This window comes from Coregonus clupeaformis, unplaced genomic scaffold (assembly GCF_020615455.1).
Source record: "Coregonus clupeaformis isolate EN_2021a unplaced genomic scaffold, ASM2061545v1 scaf0387, whole genome shotgun sequence".
Classification (NCBI taxonomy): Eukaryota; Metazoa; Chordata; class Actinopteri; order Salmoniformes; family Salmonidae; genus Coregonus; species Coregonus clupeaformis.
In genome coordinates this window covers 359,516-387,304 of record NW_025533842.1, presented here as the reverse complement: position 1 = coordinate 387,304, position 27,789 = coordinate 359,516, and the positions used below count along the sequence as shown (strand labels likewise).

The window sequence follows — 27,789 nt, the reverse complement described above, 5'->3', positions numbered from 1 at the left end:
TGCACATCTGCATTCCCAGTCATGTTAAATCCATAGATTAAGGCCCAAAGAATATATTTTAATTGACTGATTTCCTTATATGAACTGTAACACAGTAAATCTTTGAAATTGTTGCGTTTATATTTTTGTTCAGTGTAGATACATACTATTTATACACATATTGCCAGATTATTGCTATCAACTGCTGGCTGCAAGGTATATTACCCCGTTTGTATCTTTTGGAACAATGGTAGTCAAGTTTATAAAAATGATGTAGAATATATGGGCTACCACAGGTGTCACAGGCATCCACAGGTCTTGACCACCATGTTCTTTAGGATCACATTGTTGTTGTCGTCGTAGAAGAGTCCGGAGATGGGACTGAGCTTGGTGGGTGCGCAGCACGCTTTGGGAACCTCGTCCGGCTTCAGAAGGTGAACCTGCCATGAAAAAAGGTCAATCAGACTTATTTATACATGCACTTTTATATAATCAATGATACTATCCTGTTTATAAAAGAGATATGGATTATTATTATGCAGATACTTCAGTGCTCTCCTACCTCAGTGGGCTGTGGCTTTGCCCCCCTTGTCTGAATTTGGTCAATATATTTTAAACCGGGTTGTCTGTGCTCCACAATACTTTATTATCCACTGAGTCAAAGCCTAGACTTTCAGAAGTTCAACAACAACTTCCATGAAACATGCTAAAACATTTCAATGGGCCATTGACCTAGCTAGTGACCTAAAAAGAACATTTGGTATTTTTGTTTTATATTATACCAACAACATAGGAAATCCTCTGGGGCCTGTTGCACAAAAGTAGAATTAAGACATCCGGGATAAATGACTCAGCTGAGCTCAATGAAGCCAAAACATGTGCGTCCAGGCTTAATTGGTTGCACAAAGACCAAGCCAGGATGAGCAGACACGGATTCATTAAGCCAGGTGAAACCAATCCTGGATAGGTGCGCGCTCACGGCTCACTCAAATAGACCCCGCCACAGATCACAGATTAACTGATTTACCATGGCAACTAGAGCCGCGTACTTTTCCCCCGTCGGAAGCACAAATCCTCATGGAGGCATACGAGGAGGTAAAAGATATAATTAAGAAGAAAGGCAACACCGCCACAGTGATAAAGCAAAGAGAAAAAGCGTGGCAAAGTATTGCAGACCGCCTGAATGCGTAAGTAGTGCACAATTACACACTCACCGCTCCGCTGAAACATCACAATTACAATTCAAATATTTAATTCACATCTCCAAAAATGCAGTTGTACTGTAATTATGAAACGGTTAAATTTTTAATTGAAATGCACTGCAGATATGAGTGAAATTGTGTAAAGTAACTCCATCACACTGTATAAAGCTATGATACATTTTTTTGATATTTTTACTGAAAACAAGACAAAAATACCAAGTAATTTTTGCAGTGTGACTCCATTAAATGTGTGTGTGTGTGTGTGTGTGTGTTAGATTAAACATGAACGGGCCAAAACGGACATGGCAGCAGGTCAAAATCAAATACAAGAACATTCTGCAGAATGGTATGGTCCCTGACTAATATTTAACAAAGCACAAGCATATATTGTACCCAGAAGGTGCCTGCTCACACATTGTCTGTACTGTTTTAGCAGTGAAAAGAATACCCACAGACAAGGCACGGGTGGTGGGTCACCAAAGGCTGACCTTACCCCAGCAGAGGACATGGCCTTGGAGCTAAATAAAGGCAGGCCCGTCTTAGAGGGGATCCCTGGGGGAAAGAGACGAGCATAGGTTCCTCCCAAGATGCCACCCGCTTCATTCAAGGTATGTCCTTCCATCTCTACATGGGATACAAAAAAAGATGGAAAATCTTGCACTGGAGTCCGAAATAAAAAAGAGGACAATTAGGAAACTGGACCTTGAAATAAAAAAACTTGAGAGGGAGGTGAGATATGCCTTCAATGTACACTGTATGCTAACTGTAACACAAATGTATTAATCATTATTTTTCTTTCCTCCCCCAGCTCCAAGAAGATGACACAGCTCAAAATAAAAATTAGGTATATTCTCGTAAAGTCAAGTGAGCCATGACATATGAGCTCTTATTGTGAGCACACAGGACGGTGGCATCTTTCTAAGGTTTTTTTTATTTTCCCAGCAATCAGTACAACCAAGTCATCGTTATAAGGCATCGCCCTCTTTTGCCCACCCCCCCAGCACCAGGTGTGGCCACTAGCCTATATGAAGGCCCAAAATTGTGTGTTCCTTTCTGCTCTGACAATGGCATGCCCATTCGTGCGAGATGTGGTGGATGAAGAAGCACTTGTGCTGAGGAGAGCCTTCAGGCGAGAAAGGGTCTTCAGGGACCGGTTGGACCCACTGGCCTTCCCTGATGACCATCTATATGAAAGATACAGGTTTTCTGCAGATGGCATCAGGTATCTATGCAGACTACTGGGTCCCAGGATTAAGCACCGCACTGTACGGAGCCATGCACTGAGTGTGGAGCAAATGGTTTGTGTGGCCTTGCGCTTTTTTGCTAGTGGAGCCTTCCTGTACTCAGTGGGGGATGCAGATCAGCTGAACAAGGCCACAATTTGCCGCACAATAAGGAGTGTGTGTCTGGCTATCAAAGCATTAGCAGATGTCTTCATCTCCTTCCCTGGCCACAGAAGACTCTGTGACATCAAAGAGGAGTTCTATAGGATTGCAGGTAAGAGGATCTACAAATTACAGGACAACTGTTAACACATAGTAGGATACTCATTACTTTGTGTGACAGGTTTCCCCAATGTCATTGGTGCAGTGGACTGCACACACATAAGGATAAAAGCCCCCTCAGGTGCCCATGAGGCCGATTTTGTGAATAGGAAATCCTTTCACAGCATTAATGTTCAGGTGAACATAACTTTTTGATATTGTCCATTGTCGAACACTCTGCATTGCCAGTGATGTGCATTGATTGGTGTAATATTCCTCATCTTATGATTTCAGATGGTCTGCAATGCTGACTGTGTGATCAGCAATGTTGTGGCAAAATGGCCTGGCTCAGTCCATGACTCCAGAATCTTTCGGGCCTCTGAAATCTATCAGTGCCTATCACAAGGTAAGCCACACAACCCCTATTTATAACCATCATGGCTGTGTCAAGAATATCACTGTGTTTATGAGGTAGTAATGATGAGATTTTGTGTTGACAGGTGAATTCTCTGGTGTGTTGCTGGGAGACAGGGGGTATGGCTGCCAGCCTTTTCTCCTGACACCTTTCACAGACCCCCAGGAAGCACAGCAGGCCTACAACCATGCCCATGCCAGGACCAGGGCCAGAGTTGAAATGACCTTTGGCCTCCTGAAGGCACGCTTTCACTGCCTTCACAAATTAAGGGTCAGCCCTGTTAGGGCATGTGATATTACTGTGGCTTGTGCTGTCCTCCACAATGTGGCCTGCCTGAGGAAGGAGAGGGCCCCCCAGAGTGCCACCAGCCATGGACTGGGACAATCCGGCAATCTTCCCTGATGACGACAGTGGTCGGCTGCTGAGGGACCAATATGTGTTGAATTATTTTAGTTAGTATGTGTGCTTTCAATTTTGGTTAAATATGTCCTGCGGTGGCAGAGGAATTTGGGTTTTTTTGGGGTTAGTTTTTTTACGAATTTGGCCTCTTATGATGTTTGTGCGGTATACTGTGTGTAATACAAGGCTGCAGGGAGGCTACTGCATCCATTCATTTGTCTGTTCAGTTGATGTGTATGGATTTGTCCTGCATTTATTTTAGTGTGCAGACATGCAGGGTGTGTTATATACAGACCTTTGAATGTGTATGTATCATTTTGTATAATATGCTTGGATTCTGTGCTTTCCATCTTGTAGAGTCACTGTGACTTCAGTTTCGAAAGGAGCTGATGGTTTACCTGCTTTGTTTTGTCCTTATTCAATAAAGGAACATAATGTTACACATTGTGTTTTTATATTCATATGGAATGTGTATTTGTTTATATGACAGAGTACTAGGGCCACACTGAAGAAAAAGGATAAAGTCATAAATTTATGAGGCTGGTTCTTTCTGCAGAACAGCTACATATTGTTTTTACAGTTTTGATACTTATGACAATGTGATACTTAATATTCTGGCACATCAGCATGTCTTTGTTTATGAAACCATACTGAAGTACAATTTCACGAAATGCCCCACATCTGTCATTTTAACAACTGTCCTCCTTTAAAACAACTGGTTACAATATTATGACTTGTGTTTTTTTCCCCTCTGTGGCCCTAATATTCTATCATTTTATATATAGCCTTATAGTCTATGGGAAACTGTAAATTATCTAATGATAGCAACATCATCTAAAAATCATTTTTTATCCAAAATCATTGAAATTAATGATCACAAACGTTTAAATAATGACAGTGGGTCTAGTTATATGTGATAACAATGTATAGTGAGCAGTGAAATAACTATTGGTTTCCATTTGTGGTGACTGCTGACTGACATTAGGGATGAGATTAAATAGATCCTGGAATTTAGCCTGGTCTGGAGCAGGCTAGCTCCACAGAATAAATCTCCATGGTAATTTATACCATAACATATCCTCCTGCCCCCTATCCATCTTTAGTGCAACCGGATTACGGATCAATTGAGCCAGGATCACCAAGATATCCTGGCTTAATCCCTTATCCTAGTTTTGTGCAACAGGCCCCTGGTGACAAAATAGGGTCAATAGAATTAGAATGATGAGTAGGAATTGAATTTTTATAGAATTCTAATGGTAAGCATAGAGTTCCAAACTCATTTCTATGGCAACACAGCTGTCAATTTTGTAAACAACAATTTTCAAAAATATGTGTTGCCAAGAGACATCTAACCGATAGAACATCTCGGCGTTCTATTGAACGTTTTCTGTTCGAAAACAACAACAACTTCAGTTTGCTGTTCAACAACAACAAACTTGACAGATTTTTGAGACCTGAGACTGAAAGATCGACTGGAAAATGCCTGCGTGCTTTTCAAAATTGGTGGGGAGAGTGCGTGGACGTCGGCGGTCTACTGCGTCGACAGGTTGTTCAAATTCATTTGTGGGTTGTTTTTGTTGTCTTTTTCCGTTTTGCAGGGTTCGCAATCGTCGGGAGGTGGACAGCGACATCGACTTCGAAGAGGGTATGTTGAGTTTAAACTTCTTATTTTACCACATTTAACAATATAAATGTAATTTGTGAAATGTTGTGTATTTCTGTAATCCATACTTGCAAGCAAACGTTGACTTTAGTGACTTTTGCTAAGAGATGCACTTTTGAACTAGTAGTACTAGCTAGCTCGCTACGTTTTACATCCTAACATTTGTTTGTTTGTATTCCAATGTTCCTAATTTGAGAATCAACTGTCCTGGATGAGGTCCAGTTGGTTGTGCCATTGGATGATGTGCCGGATGTACCACTGCTGCCAGCCATCCTTGAGGAGGTGCCAGATGTGCCGACTATCCTTGAGGTACAATTTTCAGAAAGTTTAATGTTTGAAAAGTATCCCAGATATTCAATTTGTGTCACTTTGACATTCTAAAAAATCTTTGTTGTCGGCTTTCTGCTTTAGGAGGCCACTGGTAATTGGCAGTTGATACCGATTAGGTTTAGCTCCCTGTACTGTGGGCCTGTTGTGATCAGGGTAAGAGACCCACACACACAGTCACATCACTGTTGCAATGTTTGCTGTTTCTAACCTGAATGTATTGTAATGTCAACCCCCTCTTGTGCAGAACAATGCCGGTCCGGTGGCTAAAGCTTGGAGAACTTTCCAGTTCATCAGCCCCATTATCACCTACATGCGTGGGGGATCCCATGTATGTGTCTTTGTCACTACCTAATCCTAATCTACATCGTCAGTGTCATGGGATCTTGATGGAAATATGTTACAGCGATGGCTGATGTTGTTTTGTTGATGTTGTCTTGTTGTTTCACTCCACAGCAGGTGGTGGTGAAGATGCACCATGCGAGTAGGGTTCGAGGCCTGGAGACTCAACTGGTGTGGGCCATCTCCAAGGAGACACACAGACTTAGTCCAGAGGGCATCCCCTACTGTGCCACCAAGGTGCAGTCCATCTCTTGGATCCAGGTAAGATGTAAATACTACTGAATTAGTAATAGATTAGGCTTTTCTTCACTTATTCCGTTTGGCCTTAACATGTCGTTTCTCTCTGTCAGTATGTGGCTGGCAGGGTGACCCAGTATGCGTCTCACCTCCGCCACGAGACGTCTGTGGCCGTGACGCATGGCTGCTACCAGGTAAATAAACAATTTCCTATGTATATAGAACAGAAATTACAGGGCATTTTCCATTAGATATGGTCTGTTTTCTATTAACGTGTGTTGTGTGTGTGTGTGTTTTGAGCAGCAAACTGATGTCTCGGTGGTGTACGCCACTCTCCACATGGGGCTGGATGGGCTGCTCTCCTCCTCGGCGTGGTCGGAGGCTGCCTCCGTCTCTACGCCCACCACTCAGCAGTTCACTGAGCCAGAGCCTGAGGGCCACAACTGCTATGAGGTCAGATGTTACACACACACATACTATTGACTAGTAGCATTAAGATCCTTCGATTGACCCATTGTTTGTCATGTCATTACATTGGTCACTGATGTTGAATAATTGTTCTGTTATTGTAGGGCTGGGAGGAGGACCTGCTGCCTGAGGAGAGGGAGGTTCCTCTGCTAAAGTGAGTCCCTCTAAATGTGTGTATAGTCTGAGCTTGTCAGATGCTGAAGGATAGTGGTCACAATGCTGTTATCCCCCATTGACATGCTCCATTCCCTTTCTTCCACAGCCTCTACCTTACCACCAAGAGAGTGGAGGACATTGGCCTGAGGCTCGTCTCCCTGCGCCAGGCCTTTACTGTGAGTGGACCCACTTTTCTTTGACTCTCTGTGTCTTCCTGTTCTGTCTGTCTCCTAGAGTAAGATGGGTGTCTCACCCTAACTCTTCCCTCTTCTCTAGACCCTGCTCGGTTCCACCCTGAGTAGGAACCATCTGTTTGTGGCGGGAAAGGTCCTACTGGGCGCACTGGTTCAGGTCCACCAGATGGTAGCTCACTAACTCATTGTCCTTCAAGGGAAAGAGAGCGTCCTCGGTGGGAAATGTGTTCTGTGCACTAACATCACTGCTCTTTGCTTTGTGATAGGACGAGGCCGAATTCATCCGTGCCTATAACGACTTTGTGGACTACCTGAGTGACCCCTCCAAGCAGATTGACATTGAGAGGGGAGCTGGCTGAGGCAAAGGTGAGTTAATTAACTCTTTCAAGTCTCACTTTGAGTTCTTCCACATGCATGTCTTTTATACGGCACAGTAGCTGATCTATTTGAAATCATTCCTATTTTCTCCAAACGTGTTTTCTTGCCCTAGATCCATCATGTTAACCTGATAGATGTCCTTTTTGAGCTGGTGCTGTTTGGGATGATGACAGCTCAGAAATCCCTGATGGTGGCAAGTAGCATCTCGCTGGTAAATGTTTAGATGTCTGTCTGTTAGCAATTTCATTTCAATTTCTCTTCTCTCCTCCTCTGTTTACTTTAGCAACCTGGTGGGTTCATGGAGCGTCTGTACGCTCTCCTGTACTCCTTCCTGCCCACTGTTGCCAGCATTGAGCCAAAGGCTGAGAGATACCTGTTGCTGCTCAATGTAAGAGTCAAGAGTTTACTTCCTGTTTTCTTCCTTATTACTAGTTTACTTCCTCTTTACTCGTTCCTGGTTAACAGGGTTTCAATGCCGTTTTAGGGGGAGTAACTCTCATTGTCTCTCTCCTCTTGATAAGCTAGTAGCTCAGAGCCATTTTCTATGTGTTGTGTGGTGTTCCCTTCAGGGCGGGCTGATGGCTCTGCTAGATGACATGTTTGGGCAGCAGCTGGCCTGGTATTTTAACCGAGAGTCTCTGGTCACTGAGCTCTCCAGCCTCCTGGAGTACCACCTCGAGTACCTCATGGCCAGCATGTAGTCCTACTGCAGAGACCTGAAGGGCCACTCTTCTCTCTCTCTCTCTCTCTCTCTCTCTCTCTCTCTCTCTCTCTCTCTCTCTCTCTCTCTCTCTCTCTCTCTCTCTCTCTCTCTCTCTCTCTCTCTCTCTCTCTCTCTCTCTCTCTCTCTCTGGAATTGAGGACTTGAAGTGCTTCGTTGAACCCTGATTAGTTAACACCTATTAAATTCATGTATTCTCTTGTTTTCTCTCCCCACAGGATTCTTGTCACACTTTGCCACTTAACAGTGCTCTAGACACTAGTGCACTACATTACTTTGCTCTGAATTTTACATTTTTAAATAAAATAAATAGTAGTTCAAAAGCATTTGTCTCTGTCTTTTCATTTATTTGATTATTTCATCACTATTTCCTATTCCTGGAGTTGTTATGAGGCTAATATTACATTATTACATGAACAATTATGCTTTATTCTTTGCATATGAAAATAAAAACCAACTTTAAGTTGATTTACATGTACTACAGGCCCACGCTTTATGGCATTGTACTGTGATGTGTGATACTGTACTATTTAAAAACATGGAGGCCTACATACACTGAGTGTACAAAACATTAAGAACACCTTGCTAATATTGAGTTGCACCCCTGTTGCTCAGAACAGCCTCAATTTGTCGGGGCATGGACTCTACAAGGTGTCGAAAGCGTTCCAAAGGGATTCTGGCCCATGTTGACTCCAATGCTTCCCACAGTTGTGTCAAGTTGGCTGAATGACCTTTGGGTGGTGGACCATTCTTGATACACCTACTACCATACCCCGTTCAAAGGATCATAGCTTTCACCTGAATTTACCTGGTCAGTCTATGTCATGGAAAGAGCAGGTGTTCCTAATGTTTTGTACACTCAGTGTATGTTAGTTGTGTAGTAACCTGGTACAGTATAAAGTCCACCACTATAGGGCACAATTGCTTCAGTCTTGAAAGTTACTTCTCACTATCCGTACTCTATTTTAAGACTGCCATTGTAGACTCAGGTAAATTGGTTATTTTAGTTTCAGTTTGCCATAAATGTCTGAGCCATTTACCGTCATTCCCATTGAAACCAATGTTAGAGTTCATGTATAGCCCCTGGTTCACCCCAGACTTGACTGCCCTTGACCAGCACAAAAACATCCTGTGGCGTACTGCATTAGCATCGAACAACTTTTCAGAGAAGTCAGGAACCAATATACACAATCAGTTAGGAAAGCAAAGGCTAGCTTTTTCAAACAGAAATGTGCATCCTGTAGCACTAACTCCAAAACGTTTTGGGACACTGTAAAGTCCATGGAGAATAAGAGCACCTCCTCCCAGCTACCCACTGCACTGAGGCTAGGAAACACTGTCACCGTCGATAAATCTACGATAATCGAGAATATCAATAAGCATTTTGCTACGGCTGGCCATGCTTTCCACTTGGCTACCCCTACCCCGGCCACCAGCTCTGCACCCTCCGCTGCAACTTGCCCATGCCCCCCCCCCGCCCCCACATCTCCTTCACCAAAATACAGATAGCTGATGTCCTGAAAGAGCTGCTAAATCTGGACCCCGCCGAAATTGTCGCAACCCCATATTACTAGCCTGTTCAATCTGTCTTTCGTATCGTCTGAGATCCCCAGAGATTTGGAAAGCTGCCGCGGTCATCCCCCTCTTCGAGCTGGTCATGGGTGCACCTCAGCCAAGCTCAATGTCCTAAATGATATGATAACCGCGATCGATAAAAGACAGTAATGTGCAGCCGTCTTCATCGACCTGGCCAAGGCTTTTGACTCTGTCAATCACTGCATTCTTATTGGCAGACTAAATAGCCTTGGTTTCTCAAATGACTGCCTCACCTGGTTCACCAACTACTTCTCAGATAGAGTTCAATGTGTCAAATCGGAGGGCCTGTTGTCTGGACCTCTAGCAATCTCTAAGGGGTGCCACATGGTTCAAATCTCGGGCCGACTCTATTCTCTGTGTATATCAATGATGTCGCTCTTGCTGCTGGTGACTCTCAGATCTACCTCTCACGCAGACGACACCATTTTGTATACATCTGGCCCTTCACTGGACACTGTGTTAACAAACCTCCAAACGAGCTTCAATGCCATACAACACTCCTTCCGTGGCCTCCAACTGCTCTTAAACGCTAGTAAAACTAAATGCATGCTCTTCAATCGAACGCTGCTTGCACCCGCCCGCCCGATTAGAATCACTACTCTCGGCGGGTCTGACTTAGAATATGTGGACAACTACAAATACCTAGGTGTCTGGTTAGACCGTAAACTATCCTTCCAGACTCACATTAAGCATCTCCAATCCAAAGCTAAATCTAGAATCGGCTTCCTATTTCGCAACAAAGCCTCCTTCACTCATGCTGCTAAACATGCCCTCGTAAAACTGACTATCCTACCGATCCTTGACTTCGGCGATGTCATTTACAAAATAGCTTCCAACACTCTACTCAGCAAATTGGATGTAGTCTATCACAGTGCCATCTGTTTTGTCACCAAAGCCCCATATACTACCCACCATTGTGACCTGTACACTCTCGTTGGCTGGCCCTCACTACATATTTGTCGCCAAACCCACTGGCTCCAGGTCATCTATAAATCACTTCTAGGCAAATCCCCGCCTTATCTTAGATCATTGGTCACCATAGCAACACCCACCCGTAGTATGCGTTCCAGCAGGTATATCTCACTGGTCATCCCCAAAGCCAACACCTCCTTTGGCCGCCATTCCTTCCAGTTCTCTGCTGCATATAGCTGGAACGGACTGCAAACATCTCTGAAGCTGGAGACACTTATCTCCCTCACTAACTTTAAGCATCAGTTGTCAGAGCAGCTTACCGATCACTGCACCTGTACACAGCCCATCTGTAATTAGCCCACCCAACTACCTCATCCCCATATTGTGATTTACATTGTTATTTATTTTGCTAATTGTGTGTTACAGCAAATAAGGTGATACAATGTTAGATCATGATATTATCTATTCAGTAGATTGAGTAGTTAAGGGAGACAGAAGCTCACCTTCCAGCCTAGGTCACTAAAGCTCACATATAATTCATGTCTCTTACAAGCCTGACGCCCACTGTTGACGTGGCTGTGATCTGAAAGGGATCAAAAAAGATGTTATGAGACAGGACAGACTGTCAAGCATGCTTTGGATGCATTGGATTTAAAATAAAGACACAATTAAATGTAAACGCAAGTTAAGTAATTTTGTAATTTGGGTGAACTATCCCTTTAAACTCTGCAAAAACAAGCTTAACAACAACACCAAAAACCAGTGTTGTCCCCTGACCTTGTATGACCTCACCATGTATACTGGGCAGGGGACGGTCATATTTGGGCTTCTTCTTGCGGGGGTTGGGATTCAGGGCGCGACAGGGGGCCTGGCTGGCCCTGAAGAAGGTCACCATGAAGGGCTGTTTGGAGCAGGGACCCCTTCGACCCACCAAGCCTACCCACCCAACTGACAAGGACTGGTCTGATAGAGAGAAAACAATGTGTGTGTGTGTTTGTGTGTGTGTGTGTGTGTGTGTGTGTGTGTGCGTGTGCGTGTGTGTGTGTGTGTGTGTGTGTGTGAGAGAGAGAGAGTGATACAATCTTGAGGTACACCAAAACAGCATATCTCCATTTCTATGTATTTACTAAACAATTACAAATACTATATGACATTACATTGCTACTGCACAGGTATTGGTGTAGTATTCTGAGTTAACTTCTCTCTTTATTCAATGGTATAATAATCAAGAAATCCACTTTGTGGGAAATACCCTCCCCATCTGCAGAGCATTTCCTGACCCTGACCATAGTATTAACTCTTTGAGGCTCACCCTCCTCTGTGTCCACATAGAGACTGCAGGGGTGCAGGACGTGACAAATAAACTCGAAACGGGGAATGTTTACTGGTTGCTCATGAGGTCAAGGGGAAGTCAATGTGTGGAATAAATTTAACTAGTTGTGGAAAATATTCTAGATCAAGAAAAATAAGGTAAGGAGCAAGCGCTGCATGCATATTATGTGTGCCAAACAGGTGCTGCGTAGATTACAATATAATTTTCTGACCTTTTGGAACAACGTAAACAACAATAACTACATTATAAGCGTACCAGAGAGTTTGTTGTAACGTTTTTTTGCTGAGCCTTTATTACAGCAAAGACTAAAAACAGTCGCATTCATTTGTGAATGCAATTTCCGAAATGTAACGGCTTATTGTTTAAGCTAATTATTCTAAGCTCGCTTAATTTTATTTTAAAACTAACATGCTTGATTGCATTTCAAATCATGAATGACTCATATGCTGTGTGATGACATGAACGAATGAAAGATTGATTGATACAGTAGCCTATATAAGCATTGAAATATAGGCCTAAATAAGTTACAGTATTAAGACTAAACAAGATATGCTCTTAGGCCTACAGCTCGGGCTGCTATACTAAGCCTACTAATGATAATGGCAATACTTATTATAATGATGATCATAATAATATTAGTAATAATAACAATAAGAAGGATATCAAGAAAAAGCAGGGTTAATATTATTATCATTATTATTAATTCTGACACTTTGGAACAATGTAAACAACACTAAATTAATTATAAAGATACCAGAGAGGCTGTTCTAACGAAAAAAAAGTGTAAAGCCTTTATTACAGCAAAGCAAAGATTAAAAACAGCCGAATTTGTGAAATCGTTTACTTGACATGTTGTTGTGTGAGCCTTGGTGCTCACCGAACCATTAGGCTATTAAACAAACACTCAAACAGGCAACAGAAGCAGGATCTGACTTATTTCTGTAGATATACAGTTGAAGTCAGAAGTTTACATACACTTAGGTTGGAGTCATTAAAACTCGTTTTTCAACCACTCCACACATTTCTTGTTAACAAACTATAGTTTTGGCAAGTTGGTTAGGACATCTACTTTGTGCATGACACAAGTAATCTTTCCAAAAATTGTTTACAGACAGATTATTTCACTTATAATTCACTGTATCACAATTCCAGTGGGTCAGAAGTTTACATACACTAAGTTGACTGTGCCTTTAAACAGCTTGGAAAATTCCAGAAAATGATGTCATGGCTTTAGAAGCTTCTGATAGGCTAATTGACATAATTTGAGTCAATTGGAGGTGTACCTGTGGATGTATTTCAAAGCCTACCTTCAAACTCAGTGCCTCTTTGCTTGACATCATGTGAAAATCAAAATAAATCAGCCAAGACCTCAGAAAATGTTCTTTAGACCTCCACAAGTCTAGTTCATTCTTGGAAGCAATTTCCAAACGCCTGAAGGTACCACGTTCATCTGTACAAACAATAGTACACAAGTATAAACACCATGGGACCACGCAGCCATCATACTGTACATGAAGGAGGCGCGTTCTGTCTCCTAGAGATGAACGTACTTTGGTGCGAAAAGTGCAAATCAATCCCAGAACAACAGCAAAGGACCTTGTGAAGATGCTGGAGGAAACAGGTACAAAGGTATATATATCCACAGTAAAACGAGTCCTATATCGACATAACCTGAAAGGCCGCTCAGCAAGGAAGAAGCCACTGCTCCAAAACCGCCATAAAAATGCCAGGCTACGGTTTGCAACTGCACATGGGAACAAAGACTGTACTTTTTGGAGAAATGTCCTCTGGTCTGATGAAACAAAAATAGAACTGTTTGGCCATAATGACCATCGTTATGTTTGGAGGAAAAGGGGGGGTCTTGCAAGCCGAAGAACACCATCCCAACCGTGAAGCACGGGGGTGGCAGCATCATGCTGTGGGGGTACTTTGCTGCAGGAGGGACTGGTGCACTTCACAAAATAGATGGCATCATGAGGAAGGAAAATGATGTGTATGTAAACTTCTGACCCATTGGGAATGTGATGAAATAAATAAAAGCAGAAATAAATCATTCTCTCTACTATTATTCTGACATTTCACATTCTTAAAATAAAGTGGTGATCCTAACTGACCTAAGACAGGGAATTTATACTAGGATTAAATGTTAGTAATGGTGAAAAACTGAGTTTAAATGTATTTGCTAATGTGTATGTTAACTTCCGACTTCAACTGTATATGGATCATTTATAAAGCCAGGCACATTTAACAGTTAAGCTATTGATTATTGACCTAATTAAGTCGGGGTTTTCCTCTCCTCACTTTTCTTAGACAATAAGGCAAGGGCTGTTTTCTCATCTCTTCATTCTGCTGCTGCCTCCGCCACATTGTTCTCAACAACAATACGCAGATTAAATGTGCTATTATGCACATAGCAACATGGTCTAGGAAAAGGCACCAATTCAACAGAGCACTGATGTGTTTCAGAACTGCAGACAGTGACCACTATCCAACGCGGGAGAAAGTGCATTTGTTATAAAATGATATTAATTTTATTCTTGCACCATTGTTCTTATGTAATATAACCATATGCAATTTCAGTAACACGTCTTAGAGTGATGGACTGTGCCATCCCCACGGCCTCCACAATGGATTAGTCCACTCAGACTGGCGCGAATCAGACAGGTGTTTTGTACACCATGATATTTGTACATTAATTTTTTGCTACTGCTCCGCTAAAGAAATATTGGTCGACCAACAGCCTATCGACCAAACAATCGACCAGTCGAATAAATGGGGTCAACCCTACTAGCTATATAATCTTCCAGAACGATGAGTAGGTGTGTCCAAACTTTTGACTGTTACTGTACATACAGTATATCTATATTGCATAGTTATAACCCTTAACTAATACTGTTTACATGTGTGCATATCTTTGTCTTATAGAACCACAACAATAAGATTCCAAGTTATTCGGATGACCACAATCATATAAACATCCTCAAATACAAACAGCTGTGTCTGCATGTGTGCGTGTGGTGGTGACCAAGTGTTTAGTATGGGCCTCAACATCATGTTCTAACCGGACAGCACTATAGTGCGCAGAACCAAACCAATCAGTTATAAGTATATAGCGGGTGAGGGCATTCACAGCCAACCGCTCAGACGGGTGAGGGCATACTAGCCAGCTGTTTTACGTGGTCTTTCTAGCTGGATTTAGTGACTAACAGTATTTTACATGGTCTGTCATTTCTTTAGCGACCAATAGTTTTTACAGTCATTGTGATAACTATAAACTTTTATACTAACATCACCAATCTGAGGTAAAATGGATGTGTAATTCCACTACATTTTATGGGGTGAAAATGCAGGCTTGTAGTAACACAAACTGTCCACAGTCCACATTCGGGAAATTAGCGGAATATACAATAATTTACTATGCCAAAATAATTCAACATGTCAACTTAAGATGATAGTATACAGTATGTTGCCCACTCACAAACTATTGCAACAATGACATCTATTTCTCACTCATTTAACCATTTGGAGAGTAAAATAATGCTCTCAAACACAATTTAACTGGTCGCTGTAGACTAGAGCCTCCATAGTCTGTGCAGCAGCCTGAACGTTTGACGTCCCTACCATTTTAGGTTTCTTTTCATGTCTAGTCCATTGTACTGGCCTGTGTGAGGTGTAGTAGTTTGATGCATCTTCTTGCTTTGCTTATTTTTTGTCACCTGAAAATTCAGTCTCAGCCAACAATTGTTGATATCCTTCATTCCTTACCTGACCCTTACAGACACAGATACCGGACCCAAAGACATTCAAGCAGCACTTTGACAGCAAGCATCCCAAGTCCCCAATACCTCCAGAGCTGGTTGCTGTTGAGGCTTAAAAGACCACACACACACACAATGGACCTACAGCTGGGATAAGATGCTCTCATCATTCAGACTCACAGTATACATGTTAGCAGCAAATTCTTGCCCTATGCTTCAACTGTATTTCATATGGCTCAATATGTGGAAATGTTGTCACTCATCGCCTTTCATGTTGTGATTCACAGACACACGATGACCACGATTTGAGCGCTGCAACTGGGACTGAATGGCGTCAAGGGACAAAACACTGAGACCCCTGGACATGGGTGGGGGAATATTTGTGTTACAATGACCTAAAAGGGGGGAGGGGGGGGGGCAGAAGCACATCAGCACCCCATCTTATATGTCCAACCACCCCTCAACTTCAGACTCTATTGAAGCACCCATCTTACTTCTATGAGCCCACTCTACCTACATCCCTTTTCCCTATGCCGCTTCCTTCATTCATTCCTGATTCAATACCATCTAGACCAGGGGTGTCAAACGTCCGGCCCGCGGGCCGGATCAGGCCCGCAAACGGGTTTAATCCGGCCCACGAGATGATTTTGTAAAGTATAAAAATGAGCTGCAATTTTTCAATAAAAGAAACTGCTGTTCAAATTGTGTCCACTTGATGGCGCAATAGCAATTGTGTTAAGCAAGCAAACTGTTTATACCGGGGCAGAGCAAATGGGTCAAGCAAGTGCAGCCAGTCCGGATGAGCTACTTTGTTTTGCCCGCGATATTTATTACGGCTTCTACTTTTAACATTATGTGCTTTGGCACCCTCATTGCCCCAATATGTCTCTGTCAAATGAGAGAAAAGTGGACGCAGAATGCAGAGTGTTCCAAGAAAAATTGTCATCCTTCTATTTATTCATGGAATTGAATTTGAAAGCTGTATGTTTGGTGTGTTCACAGCATGTTGCAGTGCTGAAAGAATATAACCTTCATCGCCACTATGTGAGTCTTCATGCCGACAAATATGACAACTTTCAAGGACAGCGGAGAAGAGAGAAGGTGAATGAACTGTTGGTGGGTCTGAAGAAACAGCAGTCTGTGTTTACTCACAGCCGAGTCATCAGTGACGCTGCAGTGAAAGCTAGCTACCTCATTGCTAATGAAATCGCAGTGGCTTCAAAACCATTTAGTGAGGGTGAATTTGTAAAAACATGCATGATGAAGACAGCAGAGATTGTGTGCCCTGAAAAGCACCAGGCTTTTGCAAATATCAGCCTGACAAGAAACACAGTTGCAGACAGGATTTCCGATCTTTCAGTGGATTTGGACAGCCAGTTGAATCAAAAAGTAAAGTCATTTATTGCGTTTTCGGTTGCAATTGATGAAAGCACGGACATTACAGATGTTGCACAACTGGCCATTTTCATCCGCGGAGTTGATGACACATTGACCGTCACCGAGAAGTTTGTGGAGTTGGTGCCGATGACAGATACAACGACAGCAGCTGATATTTTCACTGCACTCGTCGGCGCGCTGGACAGGGTCGGAGTGGACTGGTCCCGCGCTGTCAGCCTGGCTACAGATGGTGCGCCCTCAATTATCGGGAAAAAAGCAGGCGTTGTGACAAAGTTCAGAGAGAAAGTGCAATCTGCAAATGGAGGACGTGATTTTTGGACTTTTCACTGTATTTTGCACCAGGAGGCTTGGTGTTGCAAGTCATTAAAGATGGATAACGTCATGAATAAAACAAAGCTGCGCTCAAGGCTCACGCACAAGCACTTGAATCACATCCTGAAGTTGGCTGCCACTCAGGATGTGACGCCTGATATTGATACGCTGGTGAAAGCTAAAGATGCCAGGTATCAGGAGTCAAATAAACTATGCAACCCCACTTAAAGTGCTGCATGAGACACCCTGATATAGTTCTGTGATCTGTGATATACTTCTGTGAATCACTGAGGCATTGTGTGTTTGTGTGTTGTTTGTCCTCAGAATTTCAAATAACTTGAGGTGTTTTATGATTAATAGTGATGTTGTGCTTTTGGACACACTGTCCTCAGGCTCCAGCTTTATGTTTATATGTTTTTATGTTGATGAGCTATTGTTTTTAATTGATTTTATTTTATTTGTATATTTAACCTATTCTTGACTCTGTGGTTCTTGCACTTGTTTGGGGAACAGGATTTCAGTATTTGTATCTACATTTCTGCCTGAGAAATGACACCCTGATATAGTTCTGTGATCTGTGAAACAGTTATGTGAATCACTGAGGCATTGTGTGTTTGTGTGTTCTTTTTCTTTAGAATTTTCAAATAAACTTCAGGTGTTTTATGATTAATAGTGATGTTGTGCTTGTACTATTTTGGACACACTGTCCTCAGGCTCCAGCTTTATGTTTTATGTTGATAGTATTAAAACAAAGAAAACAATCTGAAGTTGTTGTTTTTAAGTTATATATACCATGATTTTACCGGTCCGGCCCACTTGGGAATAGATTTTCCTCCATGTGGCCCCTGAGCTAAAATGAGTTTGACACCCCTGCCTTAGCCAAATACATTTAAACTCAGTTTTTCACAATTCCCTGTTTTAGGTCAGTTAGGATCACCACTTTATTTTAAGAATGTGAAATGTCAGAATAATAGTAGAGAGAATGATTTATTTCAGCTTTTATTTATTTAATCACATTCCCAGTGGGTCAGAAGTTTGCATAAACTCAATTAGTATTTGGTAGCATTGCCTTTAAATTGTTTAACTTGTGTCAAACGTTTTGAACAGCCTTCACAAGCTTCCCACAATAAGTTGGGTGAATTTTGGCCCATTCCTCCTGACAGAGCTGGTGTAACTGAGTCAGGTTTGTAGGCCTCCTTGTTCGCACACGCTTTTTCAGTTCTGCCCACACATTTTCTATATGATTGAGGTCAGGGCTTTGTGATGGCCACTCCAATACCTTGACTTTGTTTTCCTTAAGCCATTTTGACACAACTTTGGAAGTATGCTTGGGGTCATTGTCCATTTGGAAGACCCATTTGCGACCATGCTTTAACTTCCTGACTGATTTCTTGAGATGTTGTTTCAATATATCCACATAATTTTCCTTCCTCATGATGCCATCTATTTTGTGAAGTGCACCAGTCCCTCCTGCAGCAACGCACCCCCACAGCATGATGCTGCCACCCTCATGCTTCACGGTTGGGATGGTGTTCTTCGGCTTGCAAGCAACCCCCTTTTTCCTCCAAACATCACGATGGTCATTATGGCCAAACAGTTCTATTTTTGTTTCATCAGACCAGAGGACATTTCTCCAAAAAGTACGATCTTTGTCCTCATGTGCAATTGCAAACCGTAGTCTGGCTTTTTTATGGGAAATATCTAAACTATTGAGCTGCCAGAGCAAGAGATAAAGTGAAAATGTGGCAACTTCCTCAACAGAGAAAAGCATTAGCCAGAATAGGAAAGAAACAACTATTTTTATTTAACTAGGCAAGTCAGTTAAGAACAAATTCTTATTTACAATGATTGCCTACTCCGGCCAAACCCAGACGACGCTGGGCCAATTGTGTGCCGCCCTATGGGACTCCCAATCACGTCCGGATTGTAATACAGCCTGGAATCAAACCAGGGTCTGTAGTGACGCCTCTAGCACTGAGATGCAGTGCCTTAGACCGCTGCGCCACTCGGGAGCTTCAGATGGGCAAAGTCAATAATGTGTTTTTAAAGCCTGCTTTTAATGGAAAAAAACAAAGCACTTCAAATATATTAATTGTCTTCGTTTTAAAACTAAGAGTGTGAAGAAGAGCATGCTCAATTCTATCCAATTGGCCTGAGAGCCAATTGGAGATATTAATTCCAGGCTCTCTTGCTGGCAGGGCAGTCCTCTATGTCCCACCCCAGGCAGTGGCACCTCTTCCTATTGTTGGACTGAGACTCAATCCTCAGTCCTCTTGTAGGAATGCAGAGATCTCAACTGGAGAGCCCATCTGAAGTCCTGGGCTGAAGATCAAGAGGGACAAAGTGTTAGATGATGAAAATGAAGAATAGCAGTATACAAATGTAAGGATCTGTAAACAAAGTACTATATGTTAATGTACAGTATTTAGCCTATTGTATGCATGTATGATTTTATTTTACTACTGCAGAGTCTTATAAGCACATGTGGGCTGGGCATCCTGAAAATGCAAGACACTATAATAATACATGAAATCATACTATACTACACCCTAAGAGACCTTACGTGTATCTGTGTTCCAGAGGTGCCATAGGTCCTCCTTGGTGAATGCAGAGCATACATCTGAGATCCACATATTCCATAGATCCTCCTTAGTAATAGTAAAGCATACATTTGAGGTGGGTGTCTCAGAGTGCTTGCTGTGGGTGGAGCCAGAGCATCGGGAAATATCCTGGGAGTCTAGGACGGATATGGTGGTTGTTCTAATGTACATAACCTCTTCATCTTCATCATGAGTCACAGAGCGGCGGGGAATATCCCGGGACTCCAGGAAGGACCTGGTAGTTGTTCCCATGTACACCACATCATCCTCAGGAGCTAAAACGCAACGGGGACTGTCCTGGGGAGTCCAAGCCCTCTGGTTAAGAGACTCCCAGGGGCTGTTGGGCTGCCATCAAGGCTCCCTGTTCCGCTGGAGTCAGGAGTCCAGACACAGGGTGGCTCTGTGGATCAACAGGGACAACGCGACAGATGGTAAAGGGAGTGGAACAACACTCAAACAAACAATCCAATGCAAAATCAAGCAAATTAGACAAATTAGACAAACTACCACACGAGACAGAGGTAGAACTCATAACTGACAGGTAGCCAGGGTTGTCATAGTGATCATAGCCAGACTGGAACGATTGGTTCCAGGCATTCGAATGAGGCAAGCCCCAATCTATAGATCAAGAGGGAACATTTTTTGCTCGTAAAGAGAGTGGATTGAGCAATTTACCAGAAAAATGTATTGACTAATAATCAAAGTTTAGCAGACTAAGCAGCATGGTAGAGTTAGATCTTATCCGAGAGGTGGTTTGAGATACTACGGAGCTCTTCGTTCTACTAGGGGAGTAGGCATCAGTGGTCTCAGACCAACAGGACTGGGTCAACCCAGAGCAGTGAGGACATTCCTGGGGAGTCAAAGCCCTCTGGTCAGGAGACTCGCTGGGTCTCCCGAAACATGGTGGGTCTGTGGATCAACAGGGACAAAGTGTCAGATGGTAAAGAGAGTGGAACAACACACTCAAACAAACCAATCCAATACCAAATTAAGCAAATGAGATAAACTACAGTACCACACTAGACAGAGATGGAACTCATACCTGATAGGTAGTCAAGGTCTTCTGACTGAGAGGACTGGTCTCTACTGAGACAGGAAGGAGGTTGGCCCATAACTCTCCCAATCAGATGACTACATCATTGTCATCCTCATCAACAATTGATTATGCAACAAACTGAACCAAATCTTCAGGGGTACTCTGATTACTTAAGCCTGAAAATTAAAAGGATGATTGACCTGTAAAATGTCATTCTATAAACAAACACAATGTCATAAATCAAAATAAAATGGAGTAACCTACCAGAAAAAAATATTTACCAATATTCAAAGATTAGTAAAGATCTCTATCTATGGTAGAGTTATTTAGATTTTGTTTTTTAGATTTTTCTTAGCTCTTACCTGAGAAGTGGTTCACAAAGTTGGTTGAATGGATCAGATCATTGTCATCCTCATCAACACCAGAGTTGGAGGGAATGGAGTAATCTATTAACTTAACAAGATCTCCAGGGGTCCTATTGGGACCAAGCCTGGTGTTGAAAAGGATGGGTGATCATTTGCATTCATAGTTGCATCCATAGTCACACGTCTGCACTGTATGAGCAAGATGTCTGTTCTGAATTAATTGTGTTAAATTGTGTATTTTGGTGATAATGTTTGATTATGACATCATTGACATCATCATGATATCATCGATGCTGGTAAGATGATGCAACCTTTACAATTGTAATGATATTTCAACAATATTGCTTTAGCCATAGACAATATACCAATAGTGTTCTATATCTATGGTTTTAGCCACAGCTACAAAAATTTGATTATTTTTATGTGGTTTTAACAGCCATCTCCATGGTAATGCAATTCTAATGCATGGTGCATAGAAGCACGGAATCCATAAGAATGTTTTGTCATAATTTAAATGTTTCAATCAGAACTTTGAATCTATGTATGAATTCTGAATGGCCAATACTTTATAAGGTACCATTAATAAATAAGAGCAAGTCTACAAGGACCTGGCCTGTCCTCTTGTAGATAATCTGTTGTGTTTCTTTTAATGCAGTATTGGGTATATAAGTCTAGTTGATTCAAATACAGTTACATCAATCTCATAACAGGGGAGCTTTGCAGACAATTTCAAAGAAAATATTGATATTGTGTTTTGGTCAAACATTTATTGAATTTATATTTATATGACTTTAAAAGCAGTTGTTACAGTTTGTACAATATACACAATGTATAAAGTATCCAACATGACACATTTATTCGAGTAACTTTTCTCCAAATATTAGATATGACATATCAGGTGTTGTATGTCAACTTTCCATTAAACTACTGCCAAAATATACGCTTTGACAGTTTTATAACCCATATAAATCAATTTCCACATTGTTATGATGGTGAATTATAAATAAGAATACAGCTAAATAATAAAAGGAGTAAAATACACATTACAGTTGTACAGTGTATGACTACATTCACAGGTATGAATTACACCTTCTATAGCCCATAAATAAGTGCATAAATCGTCAAGCTTTCCTTCACAATATGCTACATAGGACTAGGTAATAACTGAGTTATTATGCAATATCTGTAAAGAACAGGTGTTTGCTTTTGTATTGGAGAAAGTCTTTAGCCTGAGTCCCAGTCTGTTTGTGCTATCATGCCAACTCCTTGTCCTGGGCATGTTTGGTTTGTCAATGAGAAATTGAGTTAGCAAGAGCACAACCAGATCTGAAACCAGGCTAGGTCTTTGCAAGTGCAAAATCAAAGAAAACATGCAAGTCATCATGCAAACCACTGGTGAAATAAAATAACAGTGTGCCTAAAAAATGAGGACATTTATGAAAATGTCATAATTGTAAACTTAATCTTACACAATTCTCAATAAGTATAAAAAAGCTGATAATTAATTACCATACCATATACTAGGTCAATCATGTTTGATCGTAAATAGCTATCATCTTCCATGTATTATGTTTTGGGCATTACTGATTTATAAATGGGTATGATGGTATGATCGAATAGCTTTCTGCAGCCATATTAATCCTCATATTCTTCAATAATACCCTTTAAACCCATTTGGTTTGGACTCACACAGGGGAATCATTATCACTTAAATCACCTAAATCTCTCAAAAGCACATATGAGCCCTCATATATAGTATCTCAATACATCTCATACACAAACAAACAAACAAAAACAGAGTAGGCTAGACCTACAACCAGTATAGTATTCATGTGGAATGGAAACCAGGTTTTGCTGTGCTAACTACTACCGTTGTTTAATATTCAAGCAATGGCTCAGTGGGTCGACACATCAGAGTTGTGTTCATTAGGTCACACAACGGGAAACCGTTTTAAACCATTTTGCAATGGACAAGTCAAGGTATTTGTTTAAACCAGAGAACCAATGCTGAGCAGACAAGCCAGCAGAGCAGCAGTGACCAATGCTAAAGGGAAGTGAGGATCTCTAGTGGCAGAAGAAGGAACGTTCAGAGTACCATCCAGCTTGAGGCAGGAGGTCATGGAGGTGTTGCAGCACTCTTGGTGGCATGTATCTGCTGTGGTCGTACACCAGGTGTTTCTTGTGCAGTCGGCATTGCAGCCTCCCATCCACATTGTTATTGAACCAGTTGTCATCTTTTTCAGCTGAAAAGAGAAATGTGGATTGGGAATGCATGGAGTTTGATGAGTTTAAGGATGTACGAGATTGGCGAAAGGAAATTATCTCTTGTCTGAGTGATGTTATTGAGATGATAACAGATAATCATTCTTGTCGTGGCCAGATGTATTTTCCTTATTTCGTTTTCAAATACTTAAAGTGTACATTTGTAGCATATAGCATTTACAGTTCAATGAAGCCTGTCTAGTTTTTCTAGTATGGGTATAGAATGATGAATAGGGTAGAGTGGGGGTGCACTATTAAGCCTACCTCACAGTAGGGCTGGTTGAGGGGACAAGGCATTGGATCTTCGGTTATCCAAGTCTTGTAACAGTTCTGCTCCATGCACTGAAACATCTGGCACTTCTTAAGTTTCTGTAAATAGATGGATGATGTTAATAAATGCTGTTAAATTCACAGACATGGAGTCGTTTGCACACACACACACACACATACACACACACACACACACACACACACACACACATACACTAGGGCTGGCACAATTACCGTATAATCGTGTAACTGACGATTATGAATGAAGACAGTCATGAAAATAAAATAACCTTTATAACCATTTTAAAAAACAAAGTATTCACACCCTTTCACTTTTTCTACATTTTGTTGTGTTACAAAGTGGGATAAAAATTTGTCAACGATCTACACAAAATACTCTGTAATGTCAAAGTGAAAGAAAAATTATAACATTTGTAAAGAATTTATGAAAAATAAAACACTAATATACAGTATCTTGATTAGATAAGTATTAAACCCCCATAACATGATGCAGTCACCACTATGCTTGAAAATATGGAGAGTGGTACTCAGTAATGTGTTGTATTGGATTTGCCCCAAACATAACACTTTGTATTCAGGACACTAAAGTATTACTTTAGTGCCTTGTTGCAAACAAGATGCATGTTTTGGAATACTTTTTACAGGTTTCCTTCTTTTCACTCTGTCAATTAGGTTAATATTGTGGAGTAACTACAATTATACTCATGGTGAAATCCCTGGGCGGCCTCTTACACTTCAATGTTGTGATGCGAAAATCCTGGCGAAATGCATAGCACATAGAATAAAAAAGGATTAACCAGATATTGTTCATCCTGATCAGACAGGTTTTTTACATGGACGATATATTGGAGATAATATTCAACAATTACTTGAAACAATTGAACATTATGAAACATCAAAGATACCAGGCCTGGTCTTCATAGAAGATTTTGAAAAGGAGTTTGATAAAGTACGACTAGAATTTATATATAAATGTCTGGATTACTTTAATTTCGGTGAATCTCTTATACAATGAGTTATAGTTATGTACAGCAACCCCAGATGTAAAATAGTAAATAATGGTTACTTCTCAGAAAGTATTGAGCTTTTAAGAGGAGTAAAACAAGGCTGTCCGTTGTCTCCATATCTATTTATTATGGCCATTGAAATGCTAGCTATTAAAATTAGATCCAACAAGAACATCAAGGGGTTAGAAATCAAGGGGATAAAAACAAAAGTGTCAATGTATGACGATGACTCAAGTTTTTTCTTAAGTCCGCAATCTGGATCCCTGCACAGTCTTATTGAAGATCTTGATCACTTTTCTAGCCTCTCTGGACTAAAACCTAATTATGACAAGTGTAACATATTACGTATTGGATCGTTAAAAGACACAGTGTTTACACAACCTTGTAGTTTACCAATAAAATGGGCGGATGGTGAAGTAAACATACCTGGTATTCACATCTCAAAAAATATAAATGAACTTACCACAATCAATTTCAATAGAAAGTTAGCAAAAATAGATAAGATTCTGCAACCATGGAGAGGTAAATATTTGTCTATTTATGGAAAAATCACATTGATTAACTCTTTGGTCCTATCACAGTTTACTTACTTACTAATGGCACTGCCTACTCCAGACGACAAAAAATATTTCATTTTATTTGGAATGCTAAGCCTGACAAAATTAAACGTGCCTATTTATGTAATTAATATGAGTTTGGGGGTCTAAAATGATTAAATATTAAAGCTTTAAACCTCTCACTAAAAGCTTCACTCTTACATAAGTTATACTTAAACCCCAAATGGGTTATTAAGAAAGGCTCATCCATTGTTCAAAAATGGCCTTTTTGCCTTTATACAGATTACAACTTCTCATTTCTGACTAATTGAAAATGAGATTTTGTTAAAGTATCGCCCTTTCTTAAACAAGCCATACAAAGCTGGTTACAATTTCAGTTTTATCCTCCAGAAAAGATAGAACAAATATGACAACAAATGTTATGGTTAAACTCAAATATACTGATTAAAAACATTATTTATGGAAAAAATGTCAAAAATTGTATTATATTTATTAATGATATTATGAATAAAAACAGAGGAGGTATGTCACATATGCAGCTATCGAAAATATATGGGAATCTGCTCAATCCACACTTACAAACAACTGATTGCAGTATTACCACAAAAATGGAGGAGGCAAGTGTTTATTTTGCTCATTTGCACCCCACTATCTCTATTTGCACATCATCTCTTACATTTACATTTTTTTACATTTTAGTCATTTAGCAGACGCTCTTATCCAGAGCGACTTACAGGAGCAATTAGGGTTAAGTGCCTTGCTCAAGGGCACATCGACAGATTTTTCACCTAGTCGGATCTAGGATTAGAACCAGCGACCTTTCGACTTATGTCATGCAATAAAATGCAAATTAATTACTTAAAAATCATACAATGTGATTTTCTGGATTTTTGTTTTAGATTCCATCTCTCACAGTTGAAGAGTACCTATGATAAACAATTACAGACATCTACATGCTTTGTAAGTAGGAAAACCTGCAAAATCGGCAGTGTATCAAATACTTGTTCTCCCCACTGTATGTAAAATGTGTATGCAAAATGTGTATGTAAAATGTATATGTAGCAGAAAAGCTGTAAAAAAACACAAATATTTGTGCTCTGAACAGGGATGGGTTAATAAAAAATAAAAAAAATAAAAAAGATGCCTATGTCTTTGTAGTGACTGAGTGTATTGATACACCATCCAAAGTGAAATTAATAACTTCACCATGCTCAAAGGGATATTCTATGTCTGCTTTTTTATATTTTTACCAATCTACCAATAGGTGCCTTTCTTTGCGAAACATTGGAAAACCTCCCTGGTCTTTGTGGTTGAATCTGTGTTTGAAATGCACTACTTGATTGAGGAACCTTACAGCTAATTCTATGTGTGGGGTACAGAGATGAGGTAGTCATTCAAAAATCATGTTAAACACTATTATTGCACACAGGATGAATCCATTTAACTTATGTGACTTGTTAAGCACATTTTTACTCCTGAACTTATTTAGGCTTGCCATAACAAAGGGGTTGAATACATATTGACTCAAGACACTTCAGCTTTTCATTTTATATGAATTTGTAAAAATGACAAAAAAAGGCCAGTGACAAAAAACTAAATTCAAGCCATTTTAAATTCAGGCTGTAACACAACAAAATGTGGAAAAGGTCAAGGGGTGTGAATAATTTTGTTACGTTACAGTATTCAGACCTTTTGCTATGAGACTCGAAATTGAGCATCCTGTTTCCATTAATCATCCTTGAGATGTTTCTACAACTTGATTCGAATCCACCTGTGGTAAATTCAATTGATTGGACATTATTTGGAAAGGCACACACCTGTCTATATTAGGTCTCACAGTTGACAGTGTATGTCAGAGCAAAAACCAAGACATGAGGTCGATGGAATTGTCCGTAGAGCTCCGAGACCGGATTGTGTCGAGGCACAGATCTCGGGAAGGGTACCAAAAAAATTCTGCAACATTGAAGATCCCCAAGAACACATTGGCCCCCATTATTCTTAAATGGAAGATGTTTGGAACCACCAAGACTCTTCCTAGAGCTGGCCGCCTGGCCAAACTGAGCAATCGGGGCTGAAGGGCCTTGGTCAGGGAGGTGACCAAACCCGATGGTCACTCTGACAGAGCTCCAGAGTTCCTCTGTGGAGATTGGAGAACCTTCCAGAAGGACAACGATCTCTGCAGCACTCCACCAATCAGGCATTTATGGTAGGGTGGCCAGATGGAAGCCATTCCTCAGTAAAAGAAACATGACAGCCCGCTTGGAGTTTGTCAAAAGGCACTTAAAGACTCTCACACCATGAGAAACAAGATTCTGTGGTCTGATGAAACCAAGATTGAAATCTTTGGCGTGAATGCCAAGCGTCACGTCTGGAGGAAACCTGGTACCATCCCTACTG

At 41.0% G+C, this 27,789-nt stretch overlaps 2 protein-coding genes and 1 long non-coding RNA gene across 5 annotated transcripts in view; 1 reads left to right on the top strand and 2 right to left on the bottom strand.

The window, feature by feature from the left end:
• The first annotated feature begins 339 nt into the window (after nt 1-339).
• Nucleotides 340-7,225, top strand: LOC121555955. The gene is made up of 12 exons (XM_045215185.1): nt 340-413; nt 5,078-5,124; nt 5,339-5,451; nt 5,554-5,625; nt 5,717-5,800; nt 5,926-6,072; nt 6,162-6,242; nt 6,352-6,501; nt 6,621-6,670; nt 6,779-6,848; nt 6,949-7,035; nt 7,133-7,225. The coding sequence occupies exons 1-12, from the start codon at nt 355-357 to the stop codon at nt 7,223-7,225; spliced, it is 1,053 nt and encodes a 350-aa protein (XP_045071120.1). The 5' UTR covers nt 340-354.
• Nucleotides 7,226-19,312: 12,087 nt separating this feature from the next.
• LOC121555817 lies at nt 19,313-21,467 on the bottom strand. Its single transcript, XR_005998002.1, has 4 exons — nt 21,273-21,467; nt 20,917-21,086; nt 19,838-20,783; nt 19,313-19,596 (listed from the first exon to the last, which is right to left on the bottom strand). It is a non-coding gene; the product is annotated as an uncharacterized LOC121555817 (long non-coding RNA).
• Nucleotides 21,468-22,040: 573 nt separating this feature from the next.
• LOC121555816 (serine-rich adhesin for platelets) overlaps nt 22,041-27,789 on the bottom strand; it is a 33,514-nt gene continuing 27,765 nt past the window's right edge. For all 3 annotated transcript variants that reach the window (XM_041869667.2, XM_041869668.2, XM_041869669.2), the window contains 2 exons: nt 23,802-23,906; nt 22,041-23,518 (listed from right to left, as the gene is read on the bottom strand). In XM_041869667.2, coding sequence (XP_041725601.1) covers nt 23,264-23,518; nt 23,802-23,906 — 360 coding nt within the window. In that variant the 3' untranslated portion in view covers nt 22,041-23,263. The remainder of the gene's footprint in view (nt 23,519-23,801; nt 23,907-27,789) is intronic.

What these genes read in the sequence shown, in the direction of transcription:
- LOC121555955 (XM_045215185.1), top strand. Translation starts at nt 355, where the DNA reads ATGGGACTGAGCTTGGTGGGTGCGCAGCACGCTTTGGGAACCTCGTCC. An exon ending in AGGGCCACAACTGCTATGAG is followed by an intron (nt 6,502 to 6,620) that starts GTCAGATGTTAC and finishes CTGTTATTGTAG; the next exon opens with GGCTGGGAGGAGGACCTGCT. An exon ending in AGGGAGGTTCCTCTGCTAAA is followed by an intron (nt 6,671 to 6,778) that starts GTGAGTCCCTCT and finishes TTTCTTCCACAG; the next exon opens with CCTCTACCTTACCACCAAGA.